Below are 17,460 nucleotides of genomic sequence, written 5' to 3' on the forward strand. Positions count from 1 at the left end.
CAGGGAGTCCACAAGCCATGTCTAGTAGAGTCTTGCTTATGGGTGTGTTGTGCACCACACTTATAATCAGGAGGCTATGAGGCATTTAGGAATGGTTATGTTTCTTTCAATTAATAGATCGTGCTATAGAGCGAAGTTATAAGAATATATGAAATCTAAATCGTGCTTTGTGTTTCTTATCTAACAGGTTACCTACGCTCAGGAGATGGCACAACGAGAGATAGGTATGGATCCGGGGGAAGGTACCAGTCGTTCCCCACCGGGTCGGAGGGATAGATTTCCCTTAGAGGGACATAGTGAGTCTCCAGTACCCCTAGTTTCAACATCCCCAGCACTTGTTGGAGCCCAGGGAGATGCAGTACCCCCAGCCTTACCAGTTCCATTAATACCTGAGGAAGCTAGAGACACAGGACCTCTAGCACCTGTTGTTCCGCCATCAGAGATTGGGGAGCAGGGATGAGGGAGGCAGTTCGGTTGCTGACTAGGATGGTTTCTATTCACGAGCGACAGCTAGAGTCGGAAGTAGGTGCCCGGAGAGATCGGACAGGGAGCTTAACGGTACGAGAGTTTCTTTACTTGGCTCCTTTAATATTTACAAGATCCTGTTCCACTGAGGATCCCCAGGACTTTATAGACCAAATGTATAGAGTATTGAGGGTGATGCATGCCTCCGTCGTCGAGGCTGTGGAGTTGGCTTCTTTTCGACTACGTGATGTAGTTGTCCTATGGTATGAAGCATGGGAGAGATCTAGAGGACCTCATGCTCCTCCAACAGAGTGGGAGGACTTCTCTGAGGACTTTTTAGCCCATTATTTGCCATGGGAGGTTCGGGAGGCCCGTATTGACCAGTTTCTTAGCCTGAAGCAGGAGGATATGAGTGTGAGGGATTATAGCCATAAGTTTAATTCTTTGGCGAGGTATGAACCAAATATCGTACGTACCATGAGGGCTAGAGTTTATCATTATGTGGATGGTTTGGGGGATCATCTGATTAGGGACTGTAGGGTAGCATCGTTATCGGATGATGTAGATATTTCTCGCATACAGGCTTTTGCTCAGACTACAGAGGACCTTTCCCATCGGATTCGTGATACTCCCAATGATAGGGAGCAGAGTAAGAGGGCTCGTACTATGGGGTCTTATAGGGAGACACGAGGTGATTTTAGGCCCCCACTCCATCGATATCCACCTCGGTCAACAGGTAGTTTCCCAATACATATGCAAGGACAGCGGTTTGATCGTTATATTCAGTCAGGATCAGGGCAGAACTCAGGCCAGCCTGAGGGCCGTCGACAGGAGCGTTCCGCACAAATGAGACATCCTACTCCTCCATGTACTCAGTGCGGTAAGCTGCACACCGGGCAGTGTAGACAGGGTTCGAGTGCATGTTATCATTGTGGGTAGACAGGACATTTTATTAGCCGGTGCCTGGGGTTAGGCAGAGGTGCACCAGCTCAGCCTTCAGGATCCACTGCAGCCTCTTCGCCATCAGTCCATTCTCCCCGACCAGGTCCATAGTCTACTCAGGGACATGGTAGTGGGAGAGGTGGAGGAGACACCTCAGGTTCTACTGATGGCTAGAACCGCTTTTATGCGCTCACAGGCCGACAGGATTTAGCGGCATCCCTAGATGCTGTCACAGGTATATTGACAATACATTCTCATGCCATTTATGCATTGATAAATCTCGGCTCTACATTTTCATATATTACTCCATTTATTGCTGGTAAGCTTGACATGAGATCTGAGTTGTTGCCACAGTCAGTTGAGGTGTGTACGCCAGTTGGCGACACTATTGTAGTTAATCATGTCTATCAAGGTTGTACAGTGTTAATTAATGACCATCCAACCTCTGTTGATTTAGTTGAATTGGTTATGCTAGACTTCGATGTCATTATGGGTATGGATTGGTTGGCAGCTTGTTATGCTAATATTGATTGTCGTGCAAAGTTGGTCCGATTTCATTTTCCTGGTGAGCCTGTCCTTGAATGGAAAGGTAATGCAACCACGCCCAAGAGTAAGTTTATTTCATACCTTAGGGCTCGGAAGTTTATTTCTAAAGGTTGTATATACCATCTGGTTCTTGTCAGAGATATAGATAAGGAGCCAGTGACTCTTCAATTGGTTCCCATTGTGAATGAATTCCCGACGGTATTCCCTGACGAGCTTCCAGGAATTCCCCCCGAAAGGGAAATTGATTTTGCTATAGATTTGCTTCCTGATATGCAGCCTATATCCATTCCTTCCTACAAAATGGCTACTGCAGAGCTAAGGGAATTGAAGGAACAACTGAAGGACTTGCTTGATAAAGGCTTTATTAGGTCAAGTACATCCCCATGGGGTGCTCCGGTGCTCTTTGTTCGAAAGAAAGATGGCTCCTTGCGGATGTGTATTAACTACAGGCAACTAAATAAAGTCACTATCAAGAATAAGTATCATCTTCCATGGATTGATGACATGTTCTACTAGTTACAAGGTGCCAAATGCTTTTCGAAGATCGACTTGCGATCCAGTTATCATCAGCTACGAGTCAGGGATATTGATATCCCAAAAACAGCATTTAGGACGAGGTATGGCCATTTTGAATTCCTTGTCATGTCTTTCGGGCTTACAAATGCCCCAGCAGCCTTTATGGATCTTATGAACCAGGTATTCAAACCATTCTTGGATGAATTTGTGATTGTGTTTATTGACGACATCCTGATATATTCACGATCAGAAGCCGAGCATGCAGACCACTTGCGAACTGTATTGCAGACTCTCCAAGACTACAGGTTATATGCTAAATTCTCTAAACGTGAATTTTGGCTAACTTATGTAGCTTTTCTTGGTCATGTTATTACCGGTGATGGTATCAAGGTTGATGGCCAAAAGATTGAAGCTGTGATGACTTGGCCGAGGCCCTTGAATCCGACAGATGTTCGTAGCTTTTTAGGCTTGGCAGGATATTACCGAAGGTTTGTGGAGGGATTTTCCTCTATCTCTACACCATTGACGAAACTGACACATAAGGGAGCTAAGTTTCAGTGGACTGAGGCATGTGAACAAAGTTTTCAGGAGCTAAAGAAAAGGCTTACGACAGCACTTGTCTTGACTCTTCCGGATGGCACCGAGGGTTATGTTGTATATTGTGATGCCTCGAGAATTGGCCTAGGTTGTGTTCTTATACAGCATGGTAAGGTTATCGCGTACGCCTCCAGACAGTTGCGGAAACATGAACAGAACTATCCTACGCACGATGTATCGGGACCTTCGACAGATTTATTGGTGGAATGGAATGAAAAAAGATATCGCGGAGATGGTAGCCCAATGTCCTAACTGCCAGCAAGTTAAAGCCGAACATCAGAGGCCTGGAGGCCTAACTCAGTATATTGAACTTCCATTATGGAAATGGGACATGAAAAATATGGACTTCATCACTGGTTTGCCTTGCACTCCACGGCGGTGTGATTCTATTTGGGTAATTATTGATAGGCTTACAAAATCTGCACATTTCCTGCCAGTTAGGACGACATATTCAACCAAGGATTATGCCAAGCTTTATATTCGAGAGATTGTTCTCCTTCACAGAGTGCCATTATCTATTATCTCTGATCAAGGGGCTCAATTTACAACACAATTTTGGAAATCTTTTCAGAAGGGTCTAGGGACGTAGGTAAATCTTAGCACCGCTTTTCATCCTCAAACTGATGGACAGGCAGAGCATACTATTCAGACAGTTGAGAATATGTTACATGCCTGCGTGCTAGATTTTAAAGGAAGTTGGGATGATCATCTAGCTCTTATTGAGTTTGCTTATAATAATATCTTCCAAGCTAGTATTCAGATGGCCCCTTACGAAGCACTATACGGGTGGAAGTGTAGGTCGCCGATTGGTTGGTTCTAGGTCGGGGAAGCAGAGTTGCTAGGCCCTAATTTAGTCCAGCAAGCAATGGAAAAGGTAAACCTTATTAGAGACCGGTTGCGTACAGCACAAAGTCGGCAGAAGTCTTATGTAGATGTTCGACGACGAGACTTAGAGTTTGATGTGGAAGATTGGGTTTTCCTGAAAGTATCACCTATGAAGGGCGCCATGCGATTTGGAAAGAAGGGTAAGCTCAGCCCCAGGTATGCTGGACCGTATAATATTATTCGGAGGATTGAAAGGGTGGCGTACGAGCTTGATTTGCCTTGAGAATTGGAAGCAGTCCATCCTATGTTTCATGTATCTATGTTGCGGAAGTGCATTGGAGATACTTCACGTATTATGCCCATTGAGGATATTCACATTTCTGAAGACTTATCTTACGCAGAGGTACCAGTAGCTATTTTAGATCGACAGGTAAGAAAGCTTCGAACTAAAGAAGTGGCTTCCGTGAAAGTGTTATGGCGAAATAATAACATCGAGGAAATGACGTGGGAAGCTGAGGAGGAAATGAGGAAGAAGTACCCCCACCTATTTACGACTTAAGGTGAGTCGCATTTAAATAATTAGCAATTATTTCTTTACAACAATTTATTGGATTTTAAATAACTTGAAAGTGCAATTTAAATTTCTTATTGCGAGATAGCTATACGAAGCCTAGTAGTTGGAATCTTCAGAATTTGATTTATGCTTTGCAAATGTAACAAATATAGCCTTTCAAATAACGTATTAGCGGGGGAAAAAAATGAAACCAAGGAATTGACTTGACCCATTCGCGGACGAATGTTCTTAAGGGGGGAGACTATAAGACCCCATGTTTTTTTTCTTTTTCTCGTACGTAATATATGTAACGTGGCGTGGTTATATTAGGTATATATGATTGGGTGTAGCATATTGGGAGAATAAGAATGAAAATGTGTGGCAATATCAAGAAACTAAACCAAAGCTGTAGGTCAAAGGAATCCCTTAAACAAAGGTTCGTGGTTAAAGAAATGGCTCGGGTGGCAACCCGCACGTTCGGAAGGTTTAAGTTAATTTACACATGTGGGATAAGATCAAGAGTGTCTAATATGCTAAGAATAATGTGTTATGAGGTATTATAATATCACACGGGTCACATGTTAAGTTTTGGAATCAAGCAAGTTGCGAAATAAAGGTCAGCAAAGGTTATCGTAAATTTCTCTAATAAATTTTCTAAACTTTGGGTCAAATGTATCAGATCATTTATCCCAATATATAATGAGTTATGGGACCCACAACCTATCAAATCGAAGGTCTACAAGTATAGTTCGCAACCAAAACATACCTCATATCAATCCGACATCGGAGTAAAATGTTATGACTGGTTTACCGCGGACTGTCCAGGCTGAAACCGGGTCACGAACCGGGTCGGGTCAAGCAAGTAGTATATGTCAGAAAATTCGACTTTTCAGACCTAAAAACATTTCATTTTCGTCCAAACACAGTGAGGGAGATGAAGAGAGGGTTTCACGGTGGTCTTGAGTGATTAAGGTACGTTTTTAATGATTTCTACCGTTAAAGTTTGTCCCCGTGCCTTGAAACTCAATCTCTACGCTTTGCAATCGTTTCCCCCTTCTATTGGCTGTGTTTGGAGCTATTCTTGGAAGATAGAAATTTGTTGTTCTTGCTGGTTCTTCAAGCTTTATACTTGGTTTGTGAAGGTAATCATCTTGGGACTCTTTTATGATCGTTTTTACAAAGTTCTACGGACGTATTGTCAAGTTAGGGTCATATGGCAAATCTGCCGATTTAAACTCAATTATGAACTGTTTATAGGTGCGTATAAGCTGCATATATATAGTGTTTTCGAAGCTTAGGACGTAAGGAACAACTTTCGTGAAGGAACTACAGGCATTCGGACGTTCGTTGGAAAGGTATGTTAAGGCTAAGCTCCGTCCTTCCTTTTAGCACAAATTCTGGGAAATTCCTAAGACGTCAAATGTGATATTTTACTATTCTATTGCTAGAAAGACTTTATGTGAAAGGCATTGGGATCGTAGCTAAAGTATTTTCATGATGCTATTAGGTTGATATTCCACTCATTCGGTTAAATAGGGTATTCGATATCTATATATGTCATTTTGTCGACTTTCTTAACTATATGTCTATATATGTGAATTCTTATTCGTCTTTGGGTTGTGTAACTAGAAAATAAAGGCATTTACTATTTTCCATCAGTCATTCTCCCTTGTTAAAGTGTATCTTAAAATCTCTAAAGTGACACGTCGATTTCCAAAAATCTCAAATACAATTTTTATGTTTAAACTACCAAGACACTTGATTTTTTTTTAAAAATACTTTCTTTTACTAAATATCAAGAAATCAAGTATAAGGACTAAGTGAATCACCTTAAGCTTTTCATTAACCTCTTCAGAGTTAAATTATCTTTCTAAAAGTCGAGTTAAGTTTCCAAGCTTATTCAAAAGAAAGAAAACATATGAGGTTCCACGAGACAATTGTATGCAATACGAAGATGATTATGAGATTATGAGAATAAGAGTACCTATGAGCCAAGGTTGGCTAAGTTCTTGTTATGTCCAATTATGTACATTCAAAGTTCATATCATACATGGCATTTTATGCATGGACTTCAAGCTATAATCGGAGGTAAGGGGCCTATTTACCCGAAAAACTATATATATTGTACAGATGGTCACAGGTTGGCAATATGATACCGGTTAGCTACCGGAAGAGACCGACATTGCTAGCATTTGGTAGGATATTTCATGCATTTGCATCAATATATATGTATTCATGACATACGATTACACGAGCATACCATGCATATTTGATTATCGGATGTCGGCCATGGAGGCTATCAGAGTTTTAGTGTCAAGTGGTATCTCTATTACTTTTTTCATCAGCTATGTATGATTCTACTTTTTGCCTTACATACCAGTATATTTTTATTCGTGTTGATGTCCCGTTACCTGGGGACACTGCATTTTTGTTTTGTGCATGCAGGTCCAGGTAGGGACTCTGATCGACCCCTCTACTAGGATTTCGTGGTTCAGCTGTGAGTTGGTAAGCTCCACCTCTTCCTGGAGCTTTCATAGGATGGTTACTTTAGTTGTACAGTTTGGGTATAGTCGGGGCCTTGTCTCGACAATGCTTATGACAATCTTAGAGGCTAGTGTGGACACAGTATTCTGGGTTTCTTTTTACAGCTTCCAGTCTACAGCCCATAGGCTTGGCATGTATGTATATATATATATATATATATATGTAGGCATGTATGTCTCTAGTCGTGGCCTCGTCGGCCAGCTAGTACTTTATTATTTTGGCTCGTCTACCTTTGTTTATATGGCTTATTGTTATTCAGGTCATGACCTTAATGGTCCAGGTTTAGTATTTCAGATGTTGTGCTGCCCGATTTGTTGGGCCCCCAGTTTAGTTAGCTTGTATGTTTAGTGGCTAACTCGATCGAATACAGTATCGAGTGTCAGTCGTTCCTCCCCTAGTTTGGGGCGTGACAAACTTGGTATCAGAGCAGGTCGTATCCCAGGGAGTCTACAAGCCGTGTCTAGTAGAGTCTTGCTTATGGGTGTGTTGTGCACCACACTTATAATCAGGAGGCTATGAGGCATTTAGGAATGGTTATGTTTCTTTCAATTAATAGATCGTGCTATAGAGCGAAGTTATAAGAACATATGAAATCTAAATCGTTCTTTGTGTTTCTTATCTAACAGGTTACCTACGCTCAGGAGATGGCACAACAAGAGATAGGTATGGATCCGGGGAAGGTACCAGTCGTTCCCCACCGGGTCGGAGGGATAGATTTCCCTTAGAGGCATACAGTGAGTCTCCAGTACCCCTAGTTTCAGCTTCCCCAGCACTTGTTGGAGCCTAGGGAGATGCAGTACCCCCAGCCTTACCAGTTCCATTAGTACCTGAGGCAGCTAGAGACACAGGACCTCTAGCACCTGTTGTTCCGCCATTAGAGATTGGGGAGCAGGGGATGAGGGAGGCAGTTCGGTTGCTGATTAGGATGGTTTCTATTCACGAGCGACAGCTAGAGTCGGAAGCAGGTGCCCGGAGAGATCGGACAGGAAGCTCAACGGTACGAGAGTTTCTTCACTTGGCCCCTTTAATATTTACAAGATCCTGTTCCACTGAGGATCCCCGGGACATTATAGACCAAATGTATAGAGTATTAAGGGTGATGTATGCCTCCGTCGCCGAGGCTGTGGAGTTGGCTTCTTTTCGACTACGTGATGTAGCCGTCCTATGGTATGAGGCATGTGAGAGATCTAGAGGACCTGATGCTCCGCCAGCAGAGTGGGAGGACTTCTCTGAGGACGTTTTAGCCCATTATTTGCCACGGCAGGTTCGGGAGGCCCGTCTTGACCAGTTTCTTAGCCTGAAGTAGGGGGATATGAGTGTGAGGGATTATAGCCATAGGTTTAATTCTTTGGCGAGGTATGCACCAAATATCGTACGTACCATGAGGTCTAGAGTTCATCATTATGTGGATGGTTTGGGAGATTATCTGATTAGGGACTGTAGGGTAGCATCGTTATCGGATGATGTAGATATTTCCCGCATATAGGCTTTTGTTCAGACTACAGAGGACCTTTCCCATCGGATTCGTGATACTCGCAGTGATAGGGGAAGAGTAAGAGGGATCGTACTATGGGGTATTATAGGGAGACCTGAGGTGATTTTAGGCCCCCACTCCATCGATATCCACCTCGATCAGCAGGTAGTTTCCCAATATAGATGCAGGGCCAGCGGTTTGATCGTTATATTCAGTCAGGATCAGGGTAGAACTCAGGCCAGCCTGAGGGCCGTCGACAGGAGCGTTCCACACAAATGAGACATCCTACTCTTCCATGTACTCAGTGCGGTAAGCTGCACACCGGGCAGTGTAGACAGGGTTCGAGTGCATGTTATCATTGTGGGCAGACAAGACATTTTATTAGCCGGTGCTCGGGGTTAGGCAGAGGTGCACCAGCTCAGACTTCAGGATCCACTGCAGCCTCTTCACCTTCAGTCCGTGCTCCCCGACCAGGTCCACAGTCTACTTAGGGACATGGTAGGGGGAGAGGTGGAGGAGACACCTCAGGTTCTAGTGGTGGCTAGAACTGCTTTTATGCGCTCACAGGCCGACAGGATTTAAAGGCATCCCCAGATGTTGTCACAGGTATATTGACAATACATTCTCATGCCATTTATGCATTGATAGATCCCGACTCTACATTTTCATATATTACTCCATTTATTGCTGGTAAGCTTGACATGAGATCTGAGTTGTTGCCACAGTCAATTGAGGTGTCTACGCCAGTTGGCGACTATATTATAGCTAATCATGTCTATCGAGGTTGTACAGTGTTAATTAATGACCGTCCAACCTCTGTTGATTTAGTTGAATTGGTTATGCTAGACTTCGATGTCATTATGGGTATGGATTGGTTGGCAGCTTGTTATGCTAATATTGATTGTCGTGCAAAGTTGGTCCGATTTCATTTTCCTGGTGAGCCTGTCCTTGAATGGAAAGGTAATGCAGCCACGCCCAAGGGTAACTTTATTTCATACCTTAGGGCTCGGAAGTTTATTGCTAAAGGCTGTATATACCATCTGGTTCATGTCATAGATATAGATAAGGAGCCAACGACTCTTCAATTGGTTCCTATTGTGAATGAATTCCTGACGGTATTCCCTGACGAGCTTCCAGGAATTCCCCCCGAAAGGGAAATCGATTTTGCTATAGATTTGCTTCCTGATACGTAGCCTATATCCATTCCTCCCTACAGAATGGTTCCTGTAGAGCTAAGGGAATTGAAGGAACAACTGAAGGACTTGCTTGATAAAGGCTTTATTAGGTCAAGTACATCCCCATGGGGTGCTCCGGTGCTCTTTGTTCGAAAGAAAGATGGCTCCTTGCGGATGTATATTGACTACAGGCAACTAAATAAAGTCACTATCAAGAATAAGTATCATCTTCCACGGATTGATGACTTGTTCGACCAGTTACAAGGTGCCAAATGCTTTTCGAAGATCGACTTGCGATCCGGTTATCATCAGCTACGAGTCAGGGATATTGATATCCCAAAAATAGCATTTAGGACGAGGTATGGCCATTTTGAATTCCTTGTCATGTCTTTCGGGCTTACAAATGCCCCAGAAGCCTTTATGGATCTTATGAACCGGGTATTCAAACCATTCTTGGATGAATTTGTGATTGTGTTTATTGACGACATCCTGATATATTCACGATCAGAAGCCGAGCATGCAGACCACTTGCGAACTGTATTGCAGACTCTCCAGGACTACAGGTTATATGCTAAATTCTCTAAATGTGAATTTTGGCTAACTTCTGTAGCTTTTCTTGGTCATGTTATTACCGGTGATGGTATCAAGGTTGATGGCCAAAAGATTGAAGCTGTGATGACTTGGTCCAAGGCCCTTGAATCCGACAGAGGTTCATAGCTTTTTAGGCTTGGCAGGATATTATCGAAGGTTTGTGGAGGGATTTTCCTCTATCTCTGCACCATTCACGAAACTGATACATAAGAGAGCTAAGTTTCAGTGGACTGAGGCATGTGAACAAATTTTCAGGAGCTAAAGAAAAGGCTTATGATGGCACCTGTCTTGACTTTTCTGGATGACACCGAGGGTTATGTTGTATATTGTGATGCCTCGAGAATTGGCCTAGGTTGTGTTCTTATACAGCATGGTAAGGTTATCGCGTACGCCTCCAGACAGTTGCGGAAACATGAACAGAACTATCCTACGCATGATGTATCGTGACCTTCGACATATTTATTGGTGGAATGGAATGAAAAAAGATATCGCGGAGATGGTAGCCCAATGTCATAACTACCAGCAAGTTAAAGCCGAACATCAGAGGCCTGGAGGCCTAACTCAGTATATTTAACTTCCATTATGGAAATGGGACATGATAAATATGGACTTCATCACTGGTTTTCCTTGCACTCTACGGAGGTATGATTCTATTTGGGTAATTATTGATAGTCTTACAAAATCTGCTCATTTTCTGCCAGTTAGGACGACTTATTCAGCCGAGGATTATGCCAAGCTTTATATTCGAGAGATTGTTCGCCTTCACGGAGTACCATTATCTATTATCTCTGATCGAGGGCTCAATTTACAGCACAATTTAGGAAATCTTTTCAGAAGGGTCTAGGCACGCAGGTAAATCTTAGCACCGCTTTTCATCCGCAAACTAATGGACAGGCAGAGCGTACTATTCAGACAGTTGAGGATATGTTACGTGCCTGCATGCTAGATTTTAAAAGAAGTTGGGATGATCATATACCTCTTATTGAGTTCGCTTATAATAACAGCTTCCAAGCTAGTATTCAGATGGCCCCGTATGAAGCACTATACGGGAGGAAGTGTAGGTCGCCGATCGGTTGGTTCAAGGTCGGGGAAGCAGAGTTTCTAGGTCCTAATTTAGTCCAGCAAACAATGGAAAAGGTAAAACTTATTAGAGACCGGCTGCATACAGCACAAAGTCGGCAGAAGTCTTATGTAGATGTTCGACGACGAGACTTAGAATTTGATGTGGAAGATTGGGTTTTCCTGAAAGTATCACCTATGAAGGGCGTCAAGCGATTTGGAAAGAAGGGTAAGCTCAGCCCCAGATATGTTGGACCGTATAAGATAATTCGGAGGATTGGTAGGGTGGCGTACGAGCTTGATTTGCCTTCAGAATTGGAAGCAGTCCATCCTGTGTTTCATGTATCTATGTTGCGGAAGTGCATTGGAGATCCTTCATGTATTACGCCCATTGTCGATATTCACATTTCTGAATACTTATCTTACGCAGAGGTACCAATAGCTATTTTAGATCGACAGGTAAGAAAGCTTCGAACTAAAGAAGTGGCTTCCGTGAAAATGTTATGGCGAAATAATAACATCGAGGAAATGACGTGGGAAGCTGAGGAGGAAATGAGGAAGAAGTACCCCCACCTATTTACGACTTAATGTGAGTCTCATTTAAATAATTGGAAATTATTTCTTTACAGCAACTTAATTGGATTTTAAATGACTTGAAAGTGCAATTTAAATTTCTTATTGCGAGATAGCTATACGAAGCCTAGTAGTTGGAATCTTCAGAATTTGATTTATGCTTTGCAAATGTAACAGATATAGCCTTGCAAATAACGTATTAGCGGGGGAAAAAAATGAAACCAAGGAATTGACTTGACCCATTCGCGGACGAATGTTCTTAAAGGGGGGAGACTATGAGACCCCATGTTTTTTTTTCTTTTTCTCGTACGTAATATATGTAACGTGGCTTGGTTATATTAGGTATATATGATTGGGTGTAGCACATTGGGAGAATAAGAATTAAAATTTGTGGTAATATCAAGGTACTAAACCAAAGCTGTAGGTCAAAGGAATCCCTTAAACAAAGGTTCGTGGTTAAAGAAATGGCTCGGGTGGCACCCCGCACGTTCGGAAGGTTTAAGTTAATTTACATATGTGGAATAAGACCAAGAGTGTCTAATATGCTAAGAATAATGTGTTATGAGGTATTATAATATCACACGGGTCACATGTTAAGTTTTTGAATCACGCAAGTTGCGAAATAAAGGTCGGCAAAGGTTATCGTAAATTTCTCTAATAACTTTTTTAAACTTTGGGTCAAATGTATCAGATCATTTATCCCAATATATAATGAGTTATGGGATCCACAACCTATCAAATCGAAGGTCTACAAGTCTAGTTCGCAACCAAAAAAAACCTCATATCAATCCGACATCGGAGTAAAAGGTTATGACTTGTTTACCGCGGACTGTCCAGGCTAGAACCGGGTCACGAACCGAGTCAGGTCAAACAAGTAGTATTAGTCAGAAAATTCGACTTTTCAGACCTAAAAACATTTCATTTTCATCCAAAAATAGTGAGGGAGCTGAAGAGAGGGTTCCACGGTGGTCTTGAGTGATTAAGGTACATTTTTAACGATTTCTACCGTTAAAGTTTGTCCCCGTGCCTAGAAACACAATCTCTACGCTTTGCAATCGTTTCCCCCTTCTATTAGCTATGTTTGGAGCTATTATTGGAAGATAGGAATTTGTTGTTCTTGCTGGTTCTTCAATATTTATACTTGGTTTTCCAAGGTAATCATCTTGGGACTCTTTTATGATTGTTTTTACAAAGTTCTACGGATGTTTTGTCAAGTTAGGGTCATATGGCAAATCTGCCGATTTTAACTCAATTATGAACTGTTTATAGGTACGTATAAGCTGCATATATATAGTGTTTTCGAAGTTTAGCACGGAAGGAACAACTTTCGTGAAGGAACTACAGGCATTCGGACGTTCGTTGGAAAGGTATGTTAAGGCTAAGCTCCGTCCTTCCTTTTAGCACAAATTCTGGGAAATTCCTAAGACATCAAATGTGATATTTTACTATTTTATTGCTAGAAAGACCTTATGTGAAAGGCATTGGGATCGTAGCTGAAGTATTTTCATGATGCTATTAGGTTGATATTCCACTCATTCGGTTAAATAGGGTATTCAACATCTATATATGTCATTTTGTCGACTTTCTTAACTATATGTCTATATATGTGAATTCTTATTCGTCTTTGGGTTGTGTAACTAGAAAATAAAGGCATTTATTATTTGCAATCAGTCATTCTCCCTTGTTAAAGTGTATCTTAAAATCTCTAAAGTGACACGTCGATTTCCAAAAATCTCAAATATAATTTTTATGTTTAAACCACTAAGACACTTGATTTTTTTTTAAAAATACTTTATTTTACTAAATATCAAGAAATCAAGTATAAGGACTAAGTGAAGCACCTTAAGCTTTTCATCAATCTCTTCAGAGTTAAGTTATCTTTCTAAAAGTCGAGTTAAGTTTCCAAGCTTATTCAAAAGAAAGAAAACATTTGAGGTTCCACAAGACAATTGTATGCAATACGAAGATGATTATGAGATTATGAGAATAAGAGTACCTATGAGCGAAGGTTGGCTAAGTTCTTGTTATGTCCTATTATGTACATTCAAAGTTCATATCATACATGACATTTTATGCATGGACTTCGAGCTATAATCGGAGGTAAGGGGCCTATTTACCCGAAAAACTATATATATTATACTGATGGCCACATGTTGGCAATATGATACCGGTTAGCTACCGGAAGAGACCGCCATTGCTAGCATTTGGTTGGATATGTCATGCATTTGCATCAATATATATGTATTCACGACATACGATTACACGAGCATACCATGCATATTTGATTACCTTGAGGTCGGATGTCGGCCATGGAGGCTATCAGAGTTTCAATGTCAGGTGGTATCTCTATTACCTTTTTCATCAGCTATGTATGATTCTACTTTCTGCCTTACATACCAGTACATTTTTATTTGTATTGATGTCCCGTTGCCTGGAGACACTGCATTTTTGTTTTGTGCGTGCAGGTCCAGTTAAGGACTTTGATCGACTCCTCCACTATGATTTCGGGGTTCAACTGTGAGTTGGTAAGCTCCACCTCTTCCCGGAGCTTTCATAGGATGGTTACTTTTGTTGTAAAGTTTGGGTATAGTCGGGGCCTTGTCTCGACAGTGCTTATGACACTCTTAGAGGCTAGTGTGGACACACTATTCTGGGTTTCCTTTTACAGCTTCCAGTCTCCAGCCCACACGCCTGGCATGTATATATATATATATGTGTAGGCATGTATGTCTCCAGTTGTGGCCTCGTCGGCCAGCTAGTACTTTATTATTTTGGCTCGTCTACCTTTGTATATATGGCTTATTGTTATTCAGATCATGACCTTAAAGGTCCAGGTTTAGTATTTCAGATGTTGTGCTGCCCGATCTGTTGGGCCCCCAGTTTAGTTAGCTTGTATGTTTAGTGGCTAACTCGATCGAATACAGTATCGAGTGCCAATCGTGCCTTCCCTAGTTTGCGGCATGAGAGGAAAAGAATGCTAAAGCTAAGAAATGGCTTGTGTGTGGACTTGGTCCAGATGAGTACAGTAGAATTCAAAGTTGTACTATTGCTAAGGAAATCTGGGATACTTTGCAAGTGGCTCATGAAGGAACACCTCAAGTGAAGAGGTCCAGAGGAACACTACTGTATTTTCAATATGAGATTTTCACCATGAAGGAAGGAGAAACCATCCAAGAGATGTATACATGGTTTACCACACTGACAAATGAATTTAAGTCTCTTGGAAGGGTTATTCTTGAAGAAGACAAAGTTGAGAAGATTTTGACAAGGGTTTTGCCAGTCTCTTGGGAAAGCAAAATCACTGCTATTCAGGAATCAAAGAACATTGCCACTCTTAAATTGGATGAGCTAATTAGAAATCTCACTGCCTATGAACTTAGAAGGCAAACCATGAAGATGGATGCACCCAAGAAGTTAAGGATCCTGGCATTCAGAATTACTGAAGGTGTTGATCTAGAGGAGGATGAAATGACCATGATCACAAAGGACTTCAAAAAGTACCTAATGAGAGGAAATGGTCCTTCAAGAAGTGGAAGCTACAGCAAAGTAAAGGTTCCTGAAAAACAAAACAATGAGGGTTGTTACAAGTGTGGGAAGACTGATCACCACATAAAAAATTGCCCTCAATGCGAAATTGAATGGAAGAAGGAAATAGCTGAATGAAGGAACATGTTCAAACAAAGAAGAACAAAGGATCAACAAAGGTTATGGTTGCTGCCTGGGAAGAAAGCTCATATGAGGACTCTGTCACGACCTCCGTTCGCCCTCCATGAACCTCATGACAGCACATAGTCTCTACGACTAGGTAAGCCTAATTTGTGAAAGAAAAACCAAAATTTGCGGAGGTAAACAATTTAAAACAGAATAAAGCAGTAACAATGTTTAAATGTGCCGCTCGGCATACACCATGTTTAACTCTTAATACCAAACATAAATCCAAGACCCAGAAACCCATGAATCACAAGCTAAGAAGTAATACATACTCTGGAATGTCTAAATAGAACAAATAATTCATAAGGGCTAAATACTAAAACATGAATAGAAAGGGACTCTTCGATCTGTGGACGCGACAGATATACCTCGAAGTCTCTATAGCAGTCGCCTCCCTCAAGGATGGTAGGCCTGGGTAGAAGTACCTGGATTTGCACATGAAAAACATGCACAGAAAGGGCATGAGTACTTCACAGCGGTACTCAGTAAGTGCCAAGCCTAACCTCGGTTGAGTAGTGACGAGGAAGGTCAGGGCCCTACTGAGATACAATAAGATATAAAGTATGACAGGGTAAGATACGTAATTCAGTTGCAACTAGCAATAAGAATTTTAATACGAGAAAGTAAGGAAATGCAATAACCAAAACAGAGGCTAAAACAATCACTAGGATAATAACCGGGGATCTCTCAGTATCCCGAGGATCTCTTGGTATCCTCGTTATACATTAGGGATCCCTTGGTATCCCGAGGATCTCTTGGTATCCTCATTTTTTTATACTAGGGATCTCTTGGTATCCCAAGGATCTCTTGGTATCCTCATTATATACTAGCGATCTCTTGGTATCCCGAGGATCTCTTGGTATCCTCAATATAGTCCAGTTCAATATATGTGCAGGGGGAATCTCCCGGAATAAAATCCGTAGTCCCAAAGTAATCACACGACAACAACACGAAGAATACACAATTACATTCAAGTTTCATATCAAGGTAAAGCAGGTATTACTAGCCTAGCATGTTGCACATGATCCAAATAAGGCATTTTGAGCATGTAAACCAATTAAGTCATTAAACATGCTTCTCTAGAATAACAGCAGGCTTAAATTCCAAGTATTGTAAACAAGAAAGGAAGAAAATACAATTAAGGCTATTTTTAATGAAATAGAATTTTCAACAATTAGCACAAGTACGCGCCCGTCACCTCACGTACAAGCATTTCAATTACCACAAATTCCAATCCTAAGGGGAGAGTCCCCCACACAAGGTTAGACAAGCCACTTACCTTGAACTGGCTCAAAATCAATCCGAAACCACGTTCTTGCCACGAGTATTCGACTCCAAATGACCAAAATCAATTCAATTCAATTGCACAATGTAAATAACACTTCAAGAAACCGATTCTACAATTAAATTCTAAACAATATGCAAAATTTGGAAAAATGACCAAAACGCCCCTCTGGCCTACATCTCAAAATTGGGTGAAATTTATATTTCCAAAAACCTCGCACTCTCACGGGTATAACCATAACAAAATTATCCAAATCCCATAACATTTCGACCCTCAAATCCTCAAATCTATCCGAGAGGGTTTCTAAACTTTTCCAACTAAATTCACAGATTTAATGCTAAAACTTATAATAGATTCGAGTAATCTAACCAAAATTAAGTTAAGAACATTTACTCCGTTGTTCCTTCTGAAAATCTCCCGAAAATCGCTTCTCCCCGAGCTCCAAATTTGTAAAAATGGAAAATGGGACAAAGTCCCATTTTCAGAACTTAAAACATTTTGTCCAGCAATTTTCGCATCTGCAGAAAGAAAATGTTGCATTTGCGGTCCCACTTCTACGGAAAAATGTTGCATCTGTGACTTATCCGCATCTGCGGTCCTATGA

The 17,460-nt window shown here is 41.5% G+C and overlaps 3 protein-coding genes across 3 annotated transcripts; all 3 read left to right on the forward strand.

The window, feature by feature from the left end:
- The first annotated feature begins 456 nt into the window (after nt 1-456).
- Nucleotides 457-2,469, forward strand: LOC104234671 (uncharacterized). Its single transcript, XM_070172953.1, has 2 exons — nt 457-1,345; nt 1,604-2,469. Exons 1-2 carry the CDS (start codon nt 457-459, stop codon nt 2,467-2,469), a joined length of 1,755 nt encoding a protein of 584 aa, XP_070029054.1.
- Nucleotides 2,470-2,595: 126 nt separating this feature from the next.
- LOC138889626 (uncharacterized mitochondrial protein AtMg00860-like) lies at nt 2,596-3,318 on the forward strand. Its single transcript, XM_070172958.1, has one exon. It carries the CDS (start codon nt 2,596-2,598, stop codon nt 3,316-3,318), a length of 723 nt encoding a protein of 240 aa, XP_070029059.1.
- A 6,361-nt stretch (nt 3,319-9,679) lies between these two features.
- LOC104224427 (uncharacterized) lies at nt 9,680-15,523 on the forward strand. The gene is made up of 4 exons (XM_070172964.1): nt 9,680-10,346; nt 11,040-11,746; nt 14,326-14,385; nt 15,173-15,523. Exons 1-4 carry the CDS (start codon nt 9,680-9,682, stop codon nt 15,521-15,523), a joined length of 1,785 nt encoding a protein of 594 aa, XP_070029065.1.
- The last annotated feature ends 1,937 nt before the right edge of the window (nt 15,524-17,460 follow it).

This window comes from Nicotiana sylvestris, chromosome 1 (genome assembly GCF_000393655.2).
Source record: "Nicotiana sylvestris chromosome 1, ASM39365v2, whole genome shotgun sequence".
NCBI classification, from domain to species: domain Eukaryota; kingdom Viridiplantae; phylum Streptophyta; class Magnoliopsida; order Solanales; family Solanaceae; genus Nicotiana; species Nicotiana sylvestris.